The 23,064-nt window shown below is 40.5% G+C and overlaps 1 protein-coding gene across 1 annotated transcript in view; it reads right to left on the bottom strand.

The window, feature by feature from the left end:
• Positions 1 to 1,613: 1,613 nt before the first annotated feature.
• PTCHD1 (patched domain containing 1) overlaps positions 1,614 to 23,064 on the bottom strand; it is a 70,203-nt gene continuing 48,752 nt past the window's right edge. The window contains exons 3-4 of the mRNA XM_032756683.2: positions 22,321 to 22,981; positions 1,614 to 10,076 (exon numbers count right to left, since the gene is read on the bottom strand). Coding sequence (XP_032612574.1) covers positions 8,422 to 10,076; positions 22,321 to 22,981 — 2,316 coding nt within the window. The 3' untranslated portion in view covers positions 1,614 to 8,421. The remainder of the gene's footprint in view (positions 10,077 to 22,320; positions 22,982 to 23,064) is intronic.

The raw sequence follows: 23,064 nt of genomic DNA, 5'->3' as shown, positions 1-23,064 counted from the left end.
CTTGAGTGTATTCAAAGCTGCTGAAGAGGAATTATAGGTCAATAATTCAATAGAAAATATGGGGTCCCTTTATTCAGAAAAACACAGATTCAGGCTCTGTATCTTTATCTTATAGACAATCCAGAACTATTTACATTATCCTCCGCTCATATTCAGTCATTCCTCACATATTTGATTGTTTTCAGCTTCCCAGTAATTACTTTTTCCCTGTTATACTCTATGCCGAGATTTTTGGGGGGAACTGCACTAGGGTTCCTCTTAATGTCCACTCCCAACTACTGTGTGTGTGTGTGTGTGTGTGTGTGTGTGTGTGTGTGTGTGTGTGTGAGAGAGAGAGAGAGAGAGAGACAGAGTTTGGTATAAGCTTCTAAGCTTCTAGTCTTGGATAGTTCTTCTGTTGCTTGTGTGACTCTTCTCCTAAATGGATGTTGCCTATCACCAGGCCTCCATGCATGGCACTTCCTTTACTTGAGGTTGATGAAATGCACTGGTTTTCCCATCAAACTGATGCTAGGGATAAATGGAAACTGCCCACTTCTTCCTAAGACGAGGAGTTGGCAAGATGGAGGTATCACCCCATATATCCTTCCTCACCACTTCTTTCCCCCTTCTCTGGATCACCAAGCAAATATTCTAAATAAATTTCCACAATTCCATACCTTGGAAGAGATCTCTGTGGTTTTGGGTCTATGCTATTCTTCTTGCTTATGACTTGGAAAATTCCAACAAATGCAATTTTCCCACTATGAAACTGTTAGCAATTTTTAAATTGCAAGGCGCATTCACTTTTCCAGGTTTCTTTTCTTTAAAGCATACTGTTTGGCTGCTCTTAGCTGTGCTCATGCATAAGAAACATATAGAAGGGGAAGATAACATTTTTTCAGTGGTATCCTGCAGACATCTGAAGCCTTTGGCCTGCCAAACCCTACAGAACTATAGGGCTGGGCCTGCCAAGGCATTTTAATGTGCCTCAGATGTGTCAGGCATATTGTAAAAGGTGGTGTGCATGTGTACGTGTGCATGCACATCTGTGATATGTGTGTATGTAAACATGTGCATATGTATAGGTATATGTTTCTATGTTTTATAGTTGTGTTGTACATACATATATGCATGTGTACATATCTGTGTGTCAATGTGTATGTGTGTGTGTGAAGCAGAGCCAATGGGTCATTACCAGTTTGCCCAGTCACCCACAGTCCTGGGAGGCATCATGGCAACTGCCTTGGTGATTCTGGGTCAGTGGGTAAAGGCAATTTTGACAGGATGGTAACTTAAAGAATAAATATCTGAAAGGCTGAGCTAAACATGTTCAAGATTCATCCTAGAAAATTAAGGAAATTGTTTAGTCAAAGAGAACGTTATCAGTCTTCCCGAGCATGAGCCTGGAATGAGTAATGGAAATGGTCTGGGTCTTTGCCATTTTGCAGGAATTAGACAAAGCAGTTTGTTGATCGTAATGAACAAAGCCCTTGCCGGGCGCGGTGGCTCATGCCTGTAATCCCAGCACTTTGGGAGGCCGAGGCGGGCAGATCACGAGGTCAGGAGATCGAGACCATCGTGGCTAACACGGTGAAACCCCGTCTCTACTAAAAATATAGAAAAAAAAAATTAGCCAGGCGTGGTGGTGGGCACCTGTAGTCCCAGCTACTCGGGAGGCTGAGGCAGGAGAATGGCGTGAACCTAGGAGGTGGAGTTTGCAGTGAGCCGAGATGGCACCACTGCACTCCAGCCTGGGTGACAGAGCGAGAATCCGTCTAAAAACAAAAACAAAAACAAAGCCCTCAAACGTCACATCAGATGATACAAAGTTGAGCTAATATTCCTCCATCTCAACAGAAGGCCTTCCTTATCATGGCTGGGCAGAAGATGATGGAAGGGCCACCGATCAGCCATTGGTGTGTCCTTTGTGCTTCATGCAAGGCCAAGTAGTGATTCACTCAGCCTTTCCCATAGGTCAACCCAGGTGGATTCCGTTGTCCTTGAAGTTCTACCAGCAGCAGCAGAGCCAACAAGTACAGTATAGTCACTTATTTTCCAACTTCCTCCAGCAACCTATATTTTATCTAGTTTCTGACTTGGAGTCAAGAGAACTGGGCTTCTGCATATTTGTGTATAAAACACACTTGTCCTGTTTTTTTTTTTGAGACGGAGTCTCACTCTGTTGCCAGACTGGAGTGCAGTAGTGAAATCTCAGCTCACTGCAGCCTCTGCCTCCCGGGTTCAAGTGATTCTCCTGCCTCAGCCTCCTGAGTAGCTGGGACTACAGGCACGTGCCACCATGCCCAGCTAATTTTTTTGTATTTTTTAGTAGAGGCGGGGCTTCACCATGCTGGCCAGGATGGTCTCAATCTCTTAACCTCGTGATCTACCCGCCTCAGCCTCCCAAAGTGCTGGGATTACAGGCGTGAGCCACCGTGCCTGACCACACCTGTCCTTAAATGCACCCATCTGTCCATGGCCATGGTTGCTTCTTGGCCCACTACAAATATTAACAAGATGAATGAGACTTATTCTCTCCATGCTTGTTTGAGAGTAGGGTACTGCACGTGTGTGAAAGCATGCCTGGTGTAGACATCTCAGAGTAGTTCTCATTTGGGAGCAGCCCTTCCAAGCATGTGGTATGCAGTTGCAAAGCAGCATATAACTATATATAACCTGGAAATAGGCTGCTCTTCCCTGGTTCTTTGACAGGGCACACTTCTATATGTTGGCTTTGTTGGCTGCTGCCTTTATGTGTGTATGTGTGTGTGGGATGGTTACTGAAAATTTGAGGCTATATATATTTTGTTGCAACAGTGAGAATGTGGTAGCAACCTGGTGTTCCTCTTGCCAACAAGAGCACAGTACAGAGGGCTCCTTTCCTGGTCCTGCTGTGGAGGGCGTATTTAGCTGCTGCTAGAACATGAATTGGCGCTGAAAATACATTTGCAGAATAAATAAATGAATGAATGAAAGAATGAATGAAGAATAAATGAATAGAAGTAGGCACTTGGCTTGGGATGAATAAACCAATATTTTGAAGCATTTTTGGATCCTTAGAGAAAAGATAGTTCAAAAGGTCTTGATTGCTCATTAGCCAAAATGAGGACACCAGGATCACACTCCCAGTGAGGTCTGTATTAATTTAGGACAGTGGTTCTTCACCCTTTCTGGGTCATAGACTTCTTTTGGAATCCGAGCCCTCACTTTAGGAAAACGCACATGTTGAACATATACACACATTTTTGCATGTAACTTAATTTTAGGGAACTCAGAGACCCCTCCCATGAACTCATTTGGCCCCCAGGTTAAGACCCCCATAATTTAGATGAATAGAATTTGGCAGTAAAGTGTCCAAATGGAGAAAGAATTGAGGCTAAGAACTAGATTTCAATTATAGTCTCATATCTGTTTCTAATTAGCTCTGTGAATATAATTTCATTACTCCAGGGTTCAGTTTTCTCATGTGAAAAACAAAGGGGTAGGCTTAATTCTAACCAAAGATTTATCTGGTGTCAGCATTCTGGAAGGAGAAGATGCTGGCACATTCCACAGGAACATCACTTCTTCCACCCAGGTTTCTCTGCTGGTTTTCTCCTTGGTACACATTGCTTTCTTTGTACTTTGAAAAGAAGGCTTCTTTCCGCACCGGGTAGGCTCCTAATCAGGTGGTACTAATTTTAATCTAACTCAAAAATCTGCACAGAGGCCATAGCTCTCTGGTTGCCTCACTTCCTCTTCCTTCCACGGTGCTCTCATAGATATCGAAGAGGACTTCAAACAAATCACCCGGGCAACAGCGGGGTGGGTGAGAGGCAACCTGGGGGGGACATCCTGGCACTGCCTATTCAGGTGAACGGATTATAGCTCATCCACTTTCCTCTTTGCTTTCTCCTGGACTGGCATGAAACAGAAATAACAGTTGTAACCACCACAGGGAGGAACTCTGCAATGTGTTGGTTGCAGCCATTCTTAGTTCTTTGCCAGCGAATCCACTAACTTAATATTTTTCTTTGTATTGCAGCTTTACTATGCTTTTAAAAAATAGGAACTTTATGTCTCTAAACACCTGGTGCTTTTTACACAAAATTAAAAGCAAATTACCTAAAGGGAATATTTACATTCCCTCAGACAAGCCAGCCACAGTTATTCAGTAATCAGTGGTGTCCCTTCCCCATCCCCCAAAGCAAGTGCCTGTATCCGTTTTTTTCAAAGATCATAGTATCATGCCAACATCCAGGACTTGCAGCCCCTTTACAATGGCCCCACTATGTGGTGATCAGCTTCATTTTGAATGTCCTAAAATGACTGGTAATTAACTACCTTCTGTGGCAACTCATTGTATTTGTAGCCCTAATTTCAGGCTCAAATCTACTTCTCAGTAGCTTTACATCCTGAGCCCTAGTGCTACTGTGCAAGATTGATGAATTACAAATAATGTCTTGAGTCTCTTTCCTCTGCCAGGCCTTTCCAAGAGTGCTTTCCAAATGTCATCTCTCATCTCATTCAATCCCCACAATATACCTGCAATGCCACTCAAAGGTAGGCTCTACAGGAGCAGATTTTTAAAAATCTGATTTGTTGGCTGTTGTGTCCCCAGTCTCTCAAACAGTATCCGGGCAATATTTGGCACTCAATAAGTATTTGCTGAATTTGAAGATATTTACTGATATTATCCCCATTTTACAGATGAGAAAACAGAGTCACAGAGGTCAAACACTACTATAAGCTACAGGGGTACTTTAATAGGATCCAAAAGAATAAAGCCATTATGAGGAAGATAACATTTGTGTCCAAGCGGTTCTGCCTCATGCCACACCCCCACCTTTTCTTGTGATGGACACGGCTAAGCTCTGTCATTGGCACTGGAGAAAAGTGGTGTCATGGTCCCATAATGCCACTTACGATTGGGTGGTGGTTAGTTAGAATTAAAGGGTCATAAGGGTTACCAAGGGCCTCATTTGGAGCAGTATATTGCATACATAAGCATGGCCATGGAGGATGGCATCTGATTATCACACTTCTGACTGAAAACTGAGGGAGTAAAAGGCAGAAGGTAGGAAAGGCAGAAGCAAACACAAACAAACACAAACCACAAACCAAATTAAAGCAAACAAACATCAAAGAAACTAAAAACTCCAAAACCCAAAGCAAAGTAAAACTTATGAGCTGGAACAATGGAGAAACATTTCATGAGGGTTTGTCTTCCTTTTTCTCTGGAACAAACTGTACTTCTTTTAACCTGAGGAGCCCTGATGCTGCTTGTTGGAATGTTGCTGTAGGCTAAACAATAATGCCCTATTTCAAGTATCATTTTTTTTTTCTTGCAAACACCACATTCCTTGTGAATTTACATCTTCTTCTGAGTTTCACTAAATGAGAGAATATCACCCTTACCCTGACTTTTAAACATTTTCCTTATGAATGGCCAAAAAAGTCCCAGTATCACAGTTTTTTAGTTGACCAGGAGAAATATTTTTGATGAATGGAATATTTTCTTTGGTAAACAAACAACAAACACCAACTAAAAACCAACCAAGTAAGTTTCTTTGGTAAAGTGGATGTTAATGTCTTGGTTGGAATTAATTGAAAGAAAAAAACACAGCTTCTTCAAGTGTTTGCAGGGATCAATTTTTCCCTCTTTATAGCAATTCAAAAAGTAAAACTTGATGAAGTAAAGACTTAGATTTTATGGGGATGTGATTCTGAGTTACTTCTAAAGTGTCTTCTCCATAATGGGGCTAAACCAATGCAGCAGAGCAATAATCAATAATCAGTATTAACAAATAAATAATAATTATCTAACAATAAATAATAAATCTTGGCATGCATAATCTCCCAGTAGAAAAATTCATTTCACAGTCAGAATTCCATAAGCCTTCATTTCAAGTGCTGAAAAGAGAAGTTGACAAGTTTGAAAATGCCCTTCATTAAAAAATACAATATCCCAGGGTATACAGAGACTCAGTCAAGTTGGAAAACTACTATTTGTCATAAAACAAAGTTCCACAGGAAGTCATTCAGGTTGACCAAATTGAATGATTAAATTCTCAACAAAATCTATTTAATTGGTGTGTGTGTTGTGTCAGGTTTTGTGGAGTCGCTTTAAGCCGAGGTGCTCCACGTGGCTGACACTAAATCAATGACTGATTTAGAACACACTGTTCAGAAAATGATTTAGCAACACATGATTTAAGAATAAAACCAATCCCCTCTTCAGTTGTGTTTTATAAATAATAGCCTATTTGCAGGCCCCTTGGAGACAGAATTGATCGAAGATCTATTATGCAAACTTGCCCTTTTGTGAGGACTGTACTTGTCCTCAGATTAAAGCTTATTATCTTCTAGTTGAGTGTATAACACGTTGGTATTATCACTTAGTGTGTCTGCAGAGGAGACTGAACAACTGTGTAATGCTTTAGCTACAATCCCCTGCACATGTATTTAGAACTGTATGGACAACAGTACGTGAAATAGAAAGCACAGGTTTGCACTTGTTGTGGTTACATCTGAATTATTCAGACTTTTGGAAAGACAATGGCAAACCTAAACCTCAAACATTTTAATCTCAAACACTAAAAAAAGTCTGCCCTGTGGCCAATAAAGTCCTGTGTTCTTTCTTTGGAAATGCATTTTGAGAGGAGTAATAGCCATCTTATGAGAATACTGAAAATTGGCCTGCCCTGTCTTAGGTATGCTGAAATGATGAAAATCCTTTAGTGGTGTGACCTTAGTGAGTCACTTTATTCTCTTAGGTCTCAGGTTCCTCCTCTGCAGAAGATAGGTAAGTTGCACAGTATGTCTGCTAAGGTTCAGAAAGGTAAGATGCTTTTGGGAAAAGCTTACCACTACAGATGTCTAAATAAGCTACATCTCTAAAAGGGAAAAATACTGTAGATATTTGCTTCAAATGTAACCAGGTTTTAGCTTCATTTTTATAAATTTAAAGAAATGCAGGGGCCTGGGCAACGTATACAGCCTTTTTAGATCTAAACCATTTCTGTTTAGATCTATGAACCATTCTGTAGATACTGGAAGTCAAGAGTATAAATATCTAGGCTTGTTAATGTACAGAAGGGCCTTGCTATGATGATGTAGAAGGACATCAATAAAGGTGTGGGGGGACCAGCAAGGTGAGGTGCAGCCAGTTTAGCAAGAGAATTGGACTGCCATCATTGATAGATTTGTATTAGTGAATACTTTTTCCAGCCTTTTCCATCTATCTCCCTTTTGGCCCTTTATTTCCCTGCACTTTCTACAAAGCTTCTCGGTGTCAGGACTTAGACTTACCAAAGATCTTCCCCTCTCTGTCTCTGAGCAGGTGTGTTTCACAGCAAAGGCAGACTGGCACTACAAGTTGGAAGCAACAGCAAATAACTATTTCAGTGTTCATTGTTTTCTCTCAGTTATGTGTGGGCAGATGTTTCTGGGTATCCATGCAAAAAATGCATGTAGGGCCAATCACAAACAGCTGTGCCAGCTGGCTATTTTTTTGTTGTTGTTAAAATGGAGACACTATATCTGGGTCCAAGTAGACACCTGCTTTTGCTCCATCATGCCAGGTATTTGGGTTTGGCCCTGTGGTTTTGTGTCCCTGGATCCTCCTGCCAAGAGCTATAACTAATAAAGCAGACCCATTTGGTGACAAGTGACAAACTATTCCAAAATAGAATCACACCAATTCTGCAGCGCTGGAGCTGTCATTGGTTTTAAGGTGTTTTAAGCAAACCAAACTATACAAATGTTAAAAGCATACCAGTGGCGGAATATGATCATTTCATTCTAGACAACAAAACTGCTTCACCTGGGTGAATTTAGGGGTGAATCAATTTTAGTCCATGAGTGATGGCCACTCTACCACATATCAGTTTCCAAGGCTCTGGCTTGTTTTGCTGGTCAGAACTTTCACAAGCATCTCCTTCAGTGTTAGGGAGCTAGGTGAGACAGCTAAAACCTCAAACCGCAGACCATGACTGGAGCTACTGCTCTACAGAAGTTCTGGAAGCCTTATTGTTTGAACAATGCTTAAAGCTGTTTCTGCCTTGGCAGTTGACCTTTCAATCAGTGGGTTTTGTCACAATGCCAGCAACATCTGCAGTTTGGAAAAGGCAGGATCCTGCTTGTTAATAAGCTTTCTTCTATTTGATCTTAGTTTAAGAGACTTTAGGTCTCCTAGGGGGTGTGTGTGTGTGTGTGTGTGTGTGTGTGTGTGTCTATGTTTGTGTGAATTCTCATAACACCTCTGTTGTTTTAAAGACTGAAAATATGCCATGCCCATTTCTCCCCATTGTCCTTTCCTTTTTTTTTTTTTTTTTTTTTTTTGGCAATGCCTGTTTCCTGTCTTTAAAAAAGGGAACAACTTTGAATTTAATTGTTTCATTAACATAATCTCTTTGGTCTTGATAAGACCTAAGGTGAAAATATGCCAAGCAAACATCATCACACTGTTGTAATTTGGTCAACCACACGGGTACTATCGATATCTACCATTTCTACACACTCAATTTCCTCCCGGTTCTCAGGATTTTTCTTCTCTTTCCTTTTTTTCTTAGAGGGTGGCAGGAAAGTCAGTATCACAGGTAAAATGGCAAAGCAGTGAAAGAAGGTGACAAATGCTATTAAAAACAAGCACCTGAACAGTGTACAGGTCAGATTTGAAGGCACAGCTGCAAGAGGAATCAGACCAACAATATAGCAGAGGTAACTCTGTAAAATAGCTACCCCATGCACTTCCAGGGCATTTTTTACCCATTTAGTTCTTGTGAAATCCTTGCCCAGAACAAATGTGGATAACATTGGAGCACAATTGTCAATTGTGTAATTAATTCCATAAATTAAGCATAGCACAGAAATGCAGTCCAGTTCTACTTTCCATAATGTCATGAAACCTATCACTCCAAACTCCACGGACACAACTGTTAGAGTGATCCAGACGTTAATCAGTGAATCTGCCACCAGGAATGCCGAGAAGAAGAGCAGGAACAAAGCACTGATGCAGGAGTTGTGCAGGGGGGCTCCCAGAGAGGAGGCATATCGATCCATGTACACAAAGGACGGATTGAAGACGATGAACTTCACCTTGGAGGTGACAGAAAGTCTCCTCAGGGTTTCCAAGAGATCATAGAGTTCTTCTCTGTTTGTTTCCATGGTCTTGGCCACCAAAAACATTCTGGAGGCCACTACATCGACCTCATCATTGTATTTTTTAGAGAAGATGATGTCCTCTTGAAAATGTGAAAATTGAGGGGCTTTCAGAAAGGAATTCCTCAACATGTCTGTGAAATTTTTCTTAGGCAAGCCAGTGGATACATTGAGTTTCCGAAGGTAATTTAAATAGCTCTCAAACCAGGATATCCGCACAAACCCCTTGGTGTATTCTAGAACATCTTCTTGGACACTAGTGTTCCAGTATTCTATAGACTCATATATGTAAAACCCAATCACAGGACTGTAGTTGCTAAAGTACTTTTGCTGGGCAGTAGTGTAGTCAATGGTTTGTGTCGCGGTTGCTACAATGTTACTAAGGTCTGACCCTTCACTGACCTGCAGATAGCCCATTAAGGCAAAGGAAATATAAATAAGGTAAAAGAGAACTACAAAAGGCTTGACATAGGTGTTGGTTATCCAGTCACAGTAATAGCGTTTGAGGAAACATACCAATAGGTGACTCTCGTAAGTGTTCGCTTCCTCTCCTTCAGTTGTGTCCTCACTGAATCTGGCCGTCAGGAGAAACCTGTACCATGCCGGCTTCTCCTGCAATGCCTCAGGCTTTGGGACTTTTCTACAGAAGATACTATGCTGGTAATTGTTTTCTATGTAGCCAGTGAACACTAGGCTGGAACCATAAAACGAGAGTACATAGAGGTAGTTGAAGAAGATTGCAATACAGGAATTGCAGCAGAAAATCCTGGCTGCCTCAATGTTCGTGAAAGGGCTGGCCCCTATGCCAAAGGTGACCAGGTACATGGCAGTGGTGAGAGAAAAGGAGAGCATGGAGTCTGCATAGACTGCTGCAGTTCTCTCTTTAACATGTTGGTCTTCTCTAGTTTTCCTCCAGGAGGATAACATTTCAAAAGTCCCATATAATCCATGACCTAAGAGGGCAGAAAAAGACCAGAGCAGAAGTTTAAAGAACTAATCTCTTAGGAGGGAAATCAACTTGATTATGAGGGACTACTGGGTCAAAGGAAACGTAACCAACCCTAGTAGTGACGTGTATGTAAATGCCAATGATTTCTCCTATGCGGAGATAGACCCATGTTTTGATGAATCGTATATGTATGTTAATGGATAATGAAAGGGCAGCTAGAGAAGCAAAGATCTTCATATTCCCTCTGGCTTAAGAAAGTTCTCTTCTTTGGAGTGTTCCACCAAAGAAACTGCACTTAGATGAACTTTTTGCCTATAGAAAGCTGAGTAGAGCCAGTCACGGTGGCTCATGCCTGTAATCCTAGCAACTTGGGAGACTGAAGAAGGAAGATGACTTGAGACCAGGAGTTTGATATCAGCCTGGGCAATGTAGCGAGACCTCATCTCTCAAAAAAAAAAAAAAAGAAAGAAAGAGAATGAAAGAACTTAGCCACGAATAGTGGCTCATATCTGTCGTCCCAGCTACTCGGGAGGCTAAGGCAGGTGGATCTCTTGAGCCTGGGAGTTGGAGGCTGCAGTGAGCCATGATTGTGCCACTGCACTCCAGCCTGGGCAACAGAGCAAGACCCTGACTCTAAAAAGAATAAAAGCTGATTAGACTTGTGCATATGTCTCTTTGGGATTTTTCCCATTAATAGCTTAGGGTTATTGGTGCAGTTTGGTTGGTGGAACACTCCAGAGAAGAGAAGATGTCTGGACACTCATCATTTTGCTTTCCATCCCCACAAGTCTGGCTAGGGGTCAGTGCAGGGGAAGATAGTGGGCAGAGGGTTCTGAGTTAATGTCCCGTCACCTCATTTAAAATTGGCCAACTGGAGGGTTTTAGTGATAAAGAGGCAGTGTATTTCATTTGAGTCTTGACAGGAAACTAAATCACAGCCCCCTCTTTTTTCCCTCCCCAAATATCAGGGCAGGAAGCAATAAATCTGAGAAAGAGGGAAGCAAAATAAGTAGGAGTAAAGACGTTTCAGTGAAGAAAATATAGAAAAAATAAGATAAATATGAACTCTCCTGGTTATTGATAAAAATTAGGATTTAGGTTGAAGGTTTATGACTTGCAATTTGTCTTCAGGGATCTATTTGACCAATTTTGGTTATTCATACATGACTTATCAAGCAGTGATATAATACATCAGCAGTGACTCTGCTAGCTTCTCCGCACTATTTGATAGTGGCATCTGTGGGAAAGAGCCAGATCAGTAACCCCTCTGCATAACTGCTTAGTGCCTTCGCCTTCTGGTTTAGTATTTCAGCAATACTGAAATAGCAGAGGTGCAGTAAATGCCCATGTTCTGACTCCATTCTGCTGCCTGGAACCTGATCTAGCATGACTTCTATCACCTCTCCTAGTTGGAGCCAGACAGTTCCCTACTTCGGGTCCCTGTGTTTCCAGGCCACTGCAACACTCGAAGGCTTACCAAAATGACCCATTGTGGATTTCGATAACTCCTGTCTTGGCACTGGGGATCAGCAGATCTAATTTCCTGCTTCCATGCCTTGGCATATTCAATCCCATTATTGAGGATAATAAACTCTTTACCCTGTGGTACAATAGTCTTGTTTTTAAAAAGGAATTTAAAATCTCCAGCCAAGCATAATGCTGAATAAAGTGAGTCACTGTTATCTCGTGTGTACAATAGCTAAGTGCACATCTTCCCTCATGCCCAGGCTGGTATTTATATGCTTATTGTGAAGTCCTGGCCTCATATCTGAATGCCCATTACATAGTAATGATTTAGGCCTATTTCCTCAGAGGAATTTGGCATTTATCTTAATTGACTAGGCATCGTTTTACAGCCACTTTTAGAAGTCATGTCAAGGCTGTCAATTTGTTAACTAGCACCAAGGCCCCTGTTAAATTGAAGGCACCTAAACTCCCCAGACATGAGTAAAAAGTAACTCATTGACTGGCATCCTGTTGTTAATTATGCTTAGGTAGTTAGCATCTAGCCTGGAGAGGGAACATGATTAAATCTGTTTCTAGTGTATTTTCAAGATGGACCCATTGACCTTTGATTAAGTAACCATTCTCTTGACCATGAGGGTAAAAAGAGAATACTTCTGAGGCACTGTCCCTGAAGAAATAATATTGACCTTTTTTTTGTTTTTTTCTGGGGCCATGTAGAGCAAGTAAGCTTTGGTGGGCAAAGCACACTTCAGGGGATCACTGTAAATGGCAAATAATTTTTAAATGATATTTACTTGCCAGAAACACACAAAAAATTTAAACAGGGTTTTAGTACTGAGTCATTAAATATGGCAAGAAAATAAAGCATATAGCAGAATTAGAATTAGTCATATAATAGAACTTAAATCTGTTTTGCAGTTCTTTTAAAAATCAGTGTGATGTTTTATAATGACATTATCTGACCCTGATTCTTGGAAAATACAATGGGAATCAATTTCATACCTTGCTGTTGAATAATCTTAGAAGCTAATTGAGAAAAGGAATTTGAATTAACAGAGATATTAGGTGACAAGACTGAGGCTCCAGGGCCAAGAATGAAAGTAATCAAAATCAAGGAAAGGTGGAAGTAGGCTGTTAGCTTCTCTCTTGAGTTCTGTTGCTGCATTTTAAATGCCTTGTCCTTCTATAGTTTGATCTTTTATATTGAGTCCTGGCTCTTTTTGCATATGTTCTTGGTTTGGGGGCAGCTCCAAAGAGAATTCTAATTTTATTCTTAGGGGCTTTTGGAAACGATGCCTTTCCTTAGTTCTTCTTGCTACAGGTGTGTACATGCAGCCACTCACGGAAATCAGAAGAGGCCCTGAGAAAGAATTTGTTCTAACTGATCACTCAGCATTTGTTGCTAGTTGTCCCTGGCTTTGCCTCCAAGGGCCCCGACCACCATTCCTGATAGGTCAGATTCCTCTTTCTCAAGCCACACCTCTCTAGCAGATTCCTACACCCGAATCCCCAAACTGGAGTTCTACAGCATCTTACAAGAGCCCTTTGGATTTCTGGGACAATTGCTGATACCATAACTGGGCCTCCTTCCTGAAGCTTTGTCAGTCAAGGGAAGGACAAGTGCTAACATAGCTGTGGTCACCTCTTAAGGATTAACAGCCTGGAGTGCCTGGCTGGCAGTTGTCCTGGCTCACAGCTGGGTATTTTTGCTGAAGAGGTCGGCCTGTTATCCTATAGGAAAGGCCATCGGTGAGGACTGTTCTGGCCTGGATTCAAGGGGAGACACATTCCAAAAGCCCTAGGAACACGAGGACCATCCTGCCCTCCAGAATGCCGGAATTATATCTGAGTTCCCCTTGCAACTTTCAAGGGTATCCTTTTAAATGCAAACTCCTCTGGGACAGTGGCCTACTGAAGCAGCTTCCCTTAGGTCTGGGGAATGGGACGGAGAATGGAAGTGGGAAAGGAATAAAGAGGAAATGGCAGGTAGGAGAATTTCACAGAGACGAATTTCTTCAGTTTTACCTTCAGTCAGGTCTGACCTTGTCTTTTACTAGCACTCCAGAAACTGGGCCACTTGGAGTCAAGGAGAGACAGAGAGGATAGATTTTGGTAGGTTCTGTTCCTCTCCACTTTCTTCTTTCAGTGGATGGCTCCCTTCTTTAGCATCATCACCATTCATTGCTTTTTTTTTTTTTTTTTTTTTTTTTTTTTTTTTTTTTGAGACGGAGTCTCACTCTGTCTCCCAGGCTGGAGTGCAGTGGCGCAATCTCCACTCACTGCAGCCTCGGCCTCCCAGGTTCCAGCGATTCCCCTGCCTCAGCCTCCTGGGTAGCTGGGATTACAGGCACATGCCACCATGCCCGGGTAATTTTTGTAGTTTTAGTAGAGACCGGGTTTCACCATATTGGCCAGGCTGGTCTTGAACTCCTGACTTCAGGTGATCTGCCTGGTCGGCCTCCCAAAGTGTTGGGATTACAGGCGTGAGCCACCACGCCCAACCCGCTCTCCTAGTTTTGGGGCTGTAGTCCAGCAAGCGGAACTCTGATGCCAAATCTTACAGACGTAGGCAAACAGATACTGCATGTGGACTGAAGATACTTTTCAGAGGTCTGACTATTGTTTTCTACTTTTTAAAAAGGTATTTTAAAAGCAAAAGTACTGCTGTTTGCTTTGCACTCTAGTTTTAAAAACTTCTCTACAAAGTAGGAGTTCTATAAGCTTCTCTGTTAAATCTGACCAGTGGGCCTATGTCATTGGCATAAAGCATCACTTTGGCAAATAACAATTTCCCATCTCCAAAGTCCCAAGTCTGTTCACAAGGACTCCCTGGTGACAGAACTCATGGGGTGGGGGCAGGGCAGAGCTAACTAAATACAGATTTTGATTTTGGTCACTAGGGACCCTGTGGTGGTAATGGGAGTCATGACTAATCATTTGAGGGCCAGGTCACAGCCTGAGACCTTGAGGTAAAAGACTATATCATAGTGAGGATATCAGGAACGTCCACATCCTGACATCCTCACATTCCAAGGATTACCCTGGATGATACAACATCCCAGGAGATTCCTTCTTTTACAGTCACAGTGCAAGACTGAGGAGTTGCCAACGGGAACTGTTAAACACATACTGATTCTATCAGATTTTGAAGATAAAAATGCTTTTAAAGCATTCTCTTGTCCTTTAAAAGCATATTCAAGATGTTTGTTTCTATTTTTGTTACACTGCATGTCTGTATTGTTACATGCATAAGAACAAATGCATATCAGTATATGAAAACACACACACACACGCACATAAAGAGAAAGAGAGAGAGAGAGAGAGAGAGAAGAGAGCGCCAAGTTCTAATTATTCGTGAGTGAATACTCTCAGGCAGCTTGAGGTTTTTGTCAGGCCAATAGGGCTCTTCACTAATGTTGAGGCAAAATTTGGGCTGGGAGTGTGATTTTAAAAAGAAAACTGCTTTTATTAATTTTATTTGCAGTAAACTTTGGGGTTGTCATCTAATAAAATAAAATACTAAAGAATTTGGGCTAATAATTTTTCTTATTCTCAAAAGAATTTTTATATCTGAATGTGTTGTTAACTCTCAGACTTTGGAGCTAATGAAGAGAAAAAGGAGCACAGATGATAAATAACACTAATGGTGGAAAAAAACTCAACTGGCTAATCCTCCCATCACTGAGGGTGACTATGAAGCACCCTCAGAAATTAAATCTCACTGTCACCGAGAACTTTCTGGGGCGTGACCAAAGCCTTCAGGGTTGTTTATAATCCAGTAAGACAGAATCCGCTAACAAATAGTTGAGAGTTAACCTTTCTTTACCCAGTAGATATACTTCTGGAAAGTTGCTCATAAAGTGAATAATATTTTAAATGTATTTAGTGGTTTTGCTATTGGAGACAGTCTGGGTGATTTTTTTTGTTGTCGTTGTTTGGTTTTCAATGAATAATCATAGGCAAATTGATCTACTTTGTATAATACTTCTGGATTTTGTAAGTCAGATTTTTCTTCAGGCCCAGATTTTCCCACCTGTCCCAATATACATAGCCACAACACAGCAGCTGAGAGATGCCGCTGGGTGCTACTCACATTTTAATCCTCTCCACGCTAGCAGGATTCCCTCATCCTGAGTTCCTCAAAGTAAGGAATGGCTAAGAAGGAGGAAATGGGATGGCTTGCTGATTGATGGATGATCTTTCAGTTTCAGTGTGAAAACATTTAATATCATGAGTCAATGAAGCTGTTTATAGCATGCCTGGGCAGTGCCAAATTTCATATATGGAAATAAAATTACTACATTCTTCTCGAAAATTCATAGACTATAATCTATAAGCAAAATCTGCTTAAAGCCTATTTTATTCTTAGAAAAGCTTCACTAAGTAGCTCATGTTTATAAGATGCCTGTTTTTCAATGTCATCCACATAAATTCATGATTTTTGTGTTTTTGAGAAGAAATTTAAAGTTTATATATGTCTGGGTTGAGTAACATCTATTTTCAGGGAGAAGTTTATTAATTGGGTTACATTTACACTTTGCCAGTTATAAACATTTACTTTATAAGCTGAATTGTTTAGTTTATTGCAGCCTGTTTTGTCTCAGAGTTAAGAGTAAGAATAAAGGTCTACTCTGTTTAAGTAAAGACAGATGCTCACATCAGGGGGAACACACACATCTTATTCTTTGTACTAGAGACTTGTCACATTTTGGAAATTCTAATCAGAGCATTGGGTTTTAGTCTTAGAAATGATTTTTCTTCACTAGATAGCTGCAAAAGAGAGCCCTAGAAATGAATTTGCTTATAGCTCTTCCTTGTTTAAAGATAAAGTATTTAGATATTGTGTGTATGTACATTATATAAGACCAGTGTGTATAAATGTGGCCCATAATATATGCTATGGTCATTGCTTAATTTCTTTTCATATAGAATACAGATGTAATATATAAACATATGTATATATGGCATATCCTATTCAAATACATCTTATATATTTACATACAAAATGTTGGACTCCTATACACCAGATGGTATTTACAGAGAAATATATAGCACTTCTATTTAAATATTCAAGCAATATATATTACATAATATATGTTATAAACACATTGTATGCACATAAATACATAACACGAGCTTACTACATATCATATTGCATATGATATATAATACAGCTAATGTGATATATAATATATATTATGCACATAGGCTATAAAGACACATATACACACAAGAAGAACAGTAGGCTGATGTGAAATTTATTTTGCTGATGAGGCAAAATAATGTTAGTGTTGCTACACCAATCAGTGTAGAGAAGGGGCTATAGAATCCCTCTCTTGGGCTTCATCTGTCTATATTTTGGTTCTTGAGTAATAAAGTAGCCTTGGTGAAATGCAGGGTTTTCTTGACAACAACTATGAACCTGTTTCGGTTGTGAGCTTCTGTATATCCATCTGGTCAAGACGGCCCAGCTGTGACTTTCTGAGAGTCTATTCCAAATGCAGACACGAGGTATTTCTCCTCAGGGTCTATGTTTAGTTCAGTGTCCTGATGTTGCCTCCTGCTGCCCAACCTTTACAGGGTCTGTCTCTCCCTCATTCCCTGGGCACGACCGGGTAGACAGACCACCCACGGGATATCTGGGAATTCTGGGTCAAAGACAAAGCCCCTTTGTATTCTTCTGACTGAGTTCTGCCTTCCTGGACTTGTGCCCCCAAGTCCTGTTCCTGTCTTACTTTATGGTTAAAAATAGAACAATAAAACTTGTTTTGTTCCATTCCCCTAAACGTATTTATTTCCACCTACTCTCACCCTAATATGATTGGTGGAGCATAAGAATAAAAGGGCAAGAATGAATTACAAGCCTAAATTACATCATCTCCTTGTAAATTAGTCCCATAATGACCATGGGCCATTATAAAAAAAGATATTCGGGAGACAAATTTTGGAAATACTGTAAAGTAAAATATCTCTTTTTAAAAAATAGATGTACACAAAAATGTGAACAACAAAACCCTTATAAATCAGTTTTTTTCTCTAGAACATGCTGAACCTATTACTGATTTATATCTAAGCAAAGTATTTCCACAGCATTCTAATATACTTCTACTCCATCAGGCAAATTGTCATATTGTTGCAAATAATGGATTTCTACAATAATGTATTAGACCGAACCACACAAAATTACCATTTTTGTAGTTCAGAAATGACCAGATAATGGTACCAAGTTTGTAGGCCAAAAATGGTTGGATATTGGCAATTTCATATGGTTTAAATTTTATTATTATCTGACTGATTTTTCCCCCATTTTCTCATGGGTTTCGAAATATATCAGAATACTCATCAGGAAAGCAAAATCTTTCAGGTTTGCTTAAGTTTAGAGCAAAAATAATTAAGAATTTCAATTTTTCAGTTGGAACTAAATTTTTTGCATGAGAATTTTTGCCCTTCCCTTTTTATGAGCTCCATATACTGCATTATATTTCAAGTGGCATCATATGAGAGCAAATTCTTGAAGAATGGAACTCAATCTTCTGGTTTCTGCTACATATGAATAATCTTAAAATGCACAGCTAAAAGAAGCCAAACTTCCCTGCTATTATTCTTTTCCTAGCACTAATTTGCAAATTAGAAATAATCCACTAATTCTTTCTTTCACGTCCTTGAATCTGAGTGACCTGGTTGGCTAATTCAAAAGGAAGAGAACACCCTGGATCTGACATCTGACCTCAAAATCCCAAACATTTGAAAAAGGGCTTAAAGAGTATTTTTCATCTCATAAATCTCTGGGGCTCTTGTATCTTGATAAATGCAAAGCAACCTTTATAAACTAGATTACATGTAGAAACTAATATCCAAACTCTTTCACTATGACTTCAATTCTCCTTTTTAGCTGTACAGGATGTACATGAAGCAACAAACCTTCCAGATGCAGAAGGGAGAAAACTTTCCTTTGGTTCCCTTCTATATCCTCTAACATTCTATCCCTTTCCTGATTGGTATCTGATCAGCAAAGCTGTGGAAACATTAAGCCTGTAAGGAGAGCTTGCACACAGAAAACCTATGCCAATTTTAAAAATCATACCCAACTGGAGAATAATGGTGTAAATCTTCATCCTTTTAAGGAAATTCCATAACAGATTAAAATAATTAGCATCATATATTCACAAACAGCAATTCAAGTAGCTCACTACTTGATATCAATATATTTGGAAAGGGATGTTATTTTATGCACGATAAGGGTATAGACCAAATAAACTCTTCTCCAAATTAGAGTAACTAAAAAATGTCGATGAACATTTATAATGCTGTAGACCTTTTAGGATTTCAGCTCTGAATAAACTGATATGACTCATCTGGACAGAGGTTTTGGCAGAAGTGGGATTGTCTAGTATGCACAACACTGATTAAAAACATTCTAAATCATGATGTATCTATGCTTACATCATTGCCAAAATGATTCATCTGTGTAGGATATATTCTTATTGCCAGAACTGTCACATATCATCTTGGCTAGAAACACACAGTCACATCCCGTTATGGTGAACTCTTAAGAGTTTATCCAAATTCTTTCCTCTTCTGGAATTTTGTCAGGTTAATACTGCTTGACACATGTGATCTTAAAATTTTCCATTCTAAATCTAGTGTCATTTTGGCATTTGGCTGGATTTGGCCTATGTGACCAGAATCACACTGACAATGTTCAGTTTGTTGGATTTTAAATCTATAATGTTTATCACATTATAGACCTATTGACAGTCAAGGAAATGTCCGTGTTTGAGACTTTTTCTAAGATACTTCACCTTTTAAATGAGGCTATATACTTTTTGATTTGATATTGTATTTACATAACATACTAAATCAAGTTTTGCTTAAATCTGCTTAGGTTAAGCATAGCCATTTTAAGTTATAGACAGGAAAATTTAAACACTGGACAGTTTACTGTATTGCCAAAACCCTTAGCACTGCATTTCTTCTTGGTCATTTGAAATATTTACTGGCGTTTTACGAATGGTCATCAAAAAACCCCAGAATTAAACGATGGCCTTGAATGCAACATTTATGAAGCTGCTCTTGCTTATATTTCATTTTATAAACTCTTAAAAATGAGGAGTTTATCTGAGAAATACAGGAGGGCGACCATCCTAAATCCAGGCACTGTTAGCTTTATGAGCATATTAAGCACCCATTACATCGTGCAAAGTATTTATTGTAAATGGGCCTTAGCTACTAAAACATGTAGCTTCCTTTCATGTTATGACTAAGTAATTTGAGAACTCTTTGGGCTGAGAACGTACAGAAAGGTTGCACACTGACTGTCAGCAGGGAAAACTGCCATCAAATCAATGCACATAACATTCCTCACAAATTGCAAACAAGGGCTTATTGGGCACCTGTGGTGCATGGTCTCTTTCACTGCAAATGCTAGATTTTTTCTGAATTGAACTCTGATGTAAAGTTCAGTGATACTCAGTATTTGTGGATCTGTGGCATTACTATTTCTGGATTTGTTTTTTAAAGACACTTCCCTGCTAACAGCATCTTTCCATCCTACCATCTCTGACATCCTTCCCTGCACCAATACTATCTGCCATAGTCTGTTTTGTGTAGACTTTCCCTTACAATATTTAAAACCTCTTTAAGAAGTACAAAAAAGTAAGTTTTAAGAAATTTTAAATATTGCAATTTACTTTATAAAACTAATTTTAAGAAGTTTTGAATATTACAATTTCATTTTTTAGTGAAATGAAGTTTTGAATACTGCTATTTTACTTTACTTAAAATTAATTTTAAGAAACTTTAAATATTATAATTTTATTTTACTTAGTAAATTAACTTTTCAGAAGTTGTAAATATTCTAACATGCTTTGAGCTCACTGGTAACAACCTGGAATGTCACAAAATCAGCACTGATTGTCCTTTTTCTAGCTCCGGCGTCCTTTTGCCTCAGCTTAAGAACCTTACGATCTCCCTTCAGTTCCCCACTCTTTTCTTATTCCTATTTCTCTTCCTCCCACAAAAGCAGCAAGAAAATGAAAAGCTAAAAAATGAAACGAAATGAAAACCCTTCCCATAACCCCCAAAACATTCAAGATTGTGACTAATCATGAGCAAAACATTTTAATTTCAACCTTGATACAAGCCTCTGTGGAAGCTACTAATACTCAGTCCTACTCACTCTTCAAGGAACCACCCTGTATTCCACAGTCAACCCACATGGTCTTGGGGTTATTTTAAAGAGGCAAGTTATGCTGCTTTCTTAATAGACCGAATTCAGGAGGAGGTACAGCAGCCTTCTTCTCTGTTGTTTTCAGCAGTGACAAGTACATTATCAAGTTATCAGGCTGCTCAGTCTCCTTACAGTGCCCAGCTCTTCACAGAAGCTACTAGTATATGTTTATTGACTACGTTTCAATTCCCCAGGCCACAGAGAATCGAGGGCAGAATGTAATTCTGTAGCTTTGCAGCCCCACCAGCCTTGCTTATCATGTGCCCGTAACACAGCTGAGATTTCCTGAGGAAATTCTTTTCTACTACTCTAAAACAGGGTATAAGGCACACTAATGACTTCAACAGTGGTTATTTCTTAGTTAACAAAAGGTGCCACTTCATTTGTCATGGTAGTATCTGATTCCAAATGACATTTTAATTTTGTTAAAGGAATTGATGAGAAGCTGCCATAGAAAAGGGGGAAAGTGAACCTCTTGAATCCTTGGCCTGCAAGAACCCTGCCATCAGGCTTGCTGGGCATGCCGTTTTCGACAACAGATGGACAGGGCAACGGATGTTATGGCCACTATGGCTTTGTTTTGACCATTAATCTCTATCAGGGAGTTCCTGCAGTCCGCTGAGTGGACACACTGGAAGCACGCTGTCACCATCAGCATCGCTTTAAAATATTCTCCTGAGTTCATAGTAAGAACAGGAAAAAAAGTTACTTCCTACTGGTATCTCACATGTCACTTTCAAAGTTCCTATACATTTATCATGTCCTTTTGTGTGATGCTCACATCCACTCTATTCATAAGGTGGGGAAACTGAGAGTAGCAGACACTCTCAGTGCCAACCCAACATGCCCTCCCATTCCCCATTCTTGAGCTTGCTGAAGGCTTGTAACTACAAAGTCACCTGAAGGATTTCTCTGGCTGCAGGAGTGTGCTGGGTCTTCCCTGGGAAGTGCTGGGAGTTAACTGGCCTGGGGAGCAGCCCTCAACGAATCACAAAGGGTCTGTGGGAAAATAGCCCAAATTCCTCACCCCGGGGGAGGACCTCTCTGAGGTGTGTTTTACAAGGTCCCCCAAAGGTCCCCAGTGGGGCTGAACCACAGGTGCCCACAGCAACCGGCAGAATGTAATATACCTTGGGCTCATTAACATACCTTCAACTGCCTGCCTTCCTGTTTCACTTCCTCACTCCCATACTGGTGCTTCCTGGGCTCACCTCCCAAATACACTACTTGTATCTAAATGTTTTTCTCAGGGCCCTGCTTATGGGGAAGCCCAACCTAAGACACTGGACACAAGATTAATACCTGCTAAACACCACATGGCTGCTCAATGGAGAGTCAGCGCTAGAACCCAGGACTTTGAACTTCTGCACATTTACCAGATTAGGTTGTTTTTGCTGATTACCAGCACTTTATAGAGTGGGTCCCAGGACTTTTGGGCAAAATGAAGATACTACAAATGAAACAAAGTTGTTTGAAGGCTACTCCTGGCCTTTCAGGAACCTAGTCAACACCACCAGCAGGAGGAAACAGAAGAAAGAAGAGTAGTAATTACCTAGCATGACGAAAGGGACTCCCAGGAAGGTGGAATTATATTTCCCACCAGTAAGATTGATGATCCCAGCTGCAGTGAGAGTGGCCAGGCTTATGGTCACCAATCCGAGCAGGCCTAGCCAGGGTTTGCTGCGGACGCAGTCCTGCATGGAGCAGCAAAGGATGGCCATGGTAACCACCAGGATCAGGCTGGTGACCAGGTAACGTTCTGATACGCGGCTGGTCTTCTGGAAATCTTCCCTCAGTGAGGAGGACGTGTAAGGGTACATTTTGACTTTGCTGTTGGATTTCTGAAACAGTCTGACGGTGTCGCAGAAGCTGGACTCCCACCTCTCAGCCACCATGTCATTGAGACTGTTGATTGACTGCAGGTAGTAGGTGAGCTGGATGGCCTCTGCAGATTTCACCCGGTCTTTGCTGTGCACAGTGACGCCCCCAAGCTGGTGCCCATTGTACACAGCCCTCCCGTCCTTTAAGTGAGTGATTGGGTATGTGATAGCAAAATTGGTCCGATTGGTGGCCCGAGCGTTCTTTAGCTCTTCCAGGACGTGCACTATGTCATCCACGATGCAAGTCTTATCATTATTCAGGATACATATATGGGCAAACGTGTAATTAAAACCAGGCCTCGGAACCTGGATCTTGGTGACAGCAGCATGCAACTGTGGGGAAAAAAATGACAGCATTTATTAATCAAATATTTCTATTTTTGTTTTTTGGAGAGGGTGGACGTTCTGTCTGTAAG

The sequence above is a fragment of the Hylobates moloch genome, unplaced genomic scaffold (genome assembly GCF_009828535.3).
Source record: "Hylobates moloch isolate HMO894 unplaced genomic scaffold, HMol_V3 SCAFFOLD_7, whole genome shotgun sequence".
NCBI classification, from domain to species: Eukaryota; Metazoa; Chordata; class Mammalia; order Primates; family Hylobatidae; genus Hylobates; species Hylobates moloch.
Note: the sequence above shows the minus strand (reverse complement) of the source record. Positions and strands in the feature narration are given on the sequence as shown.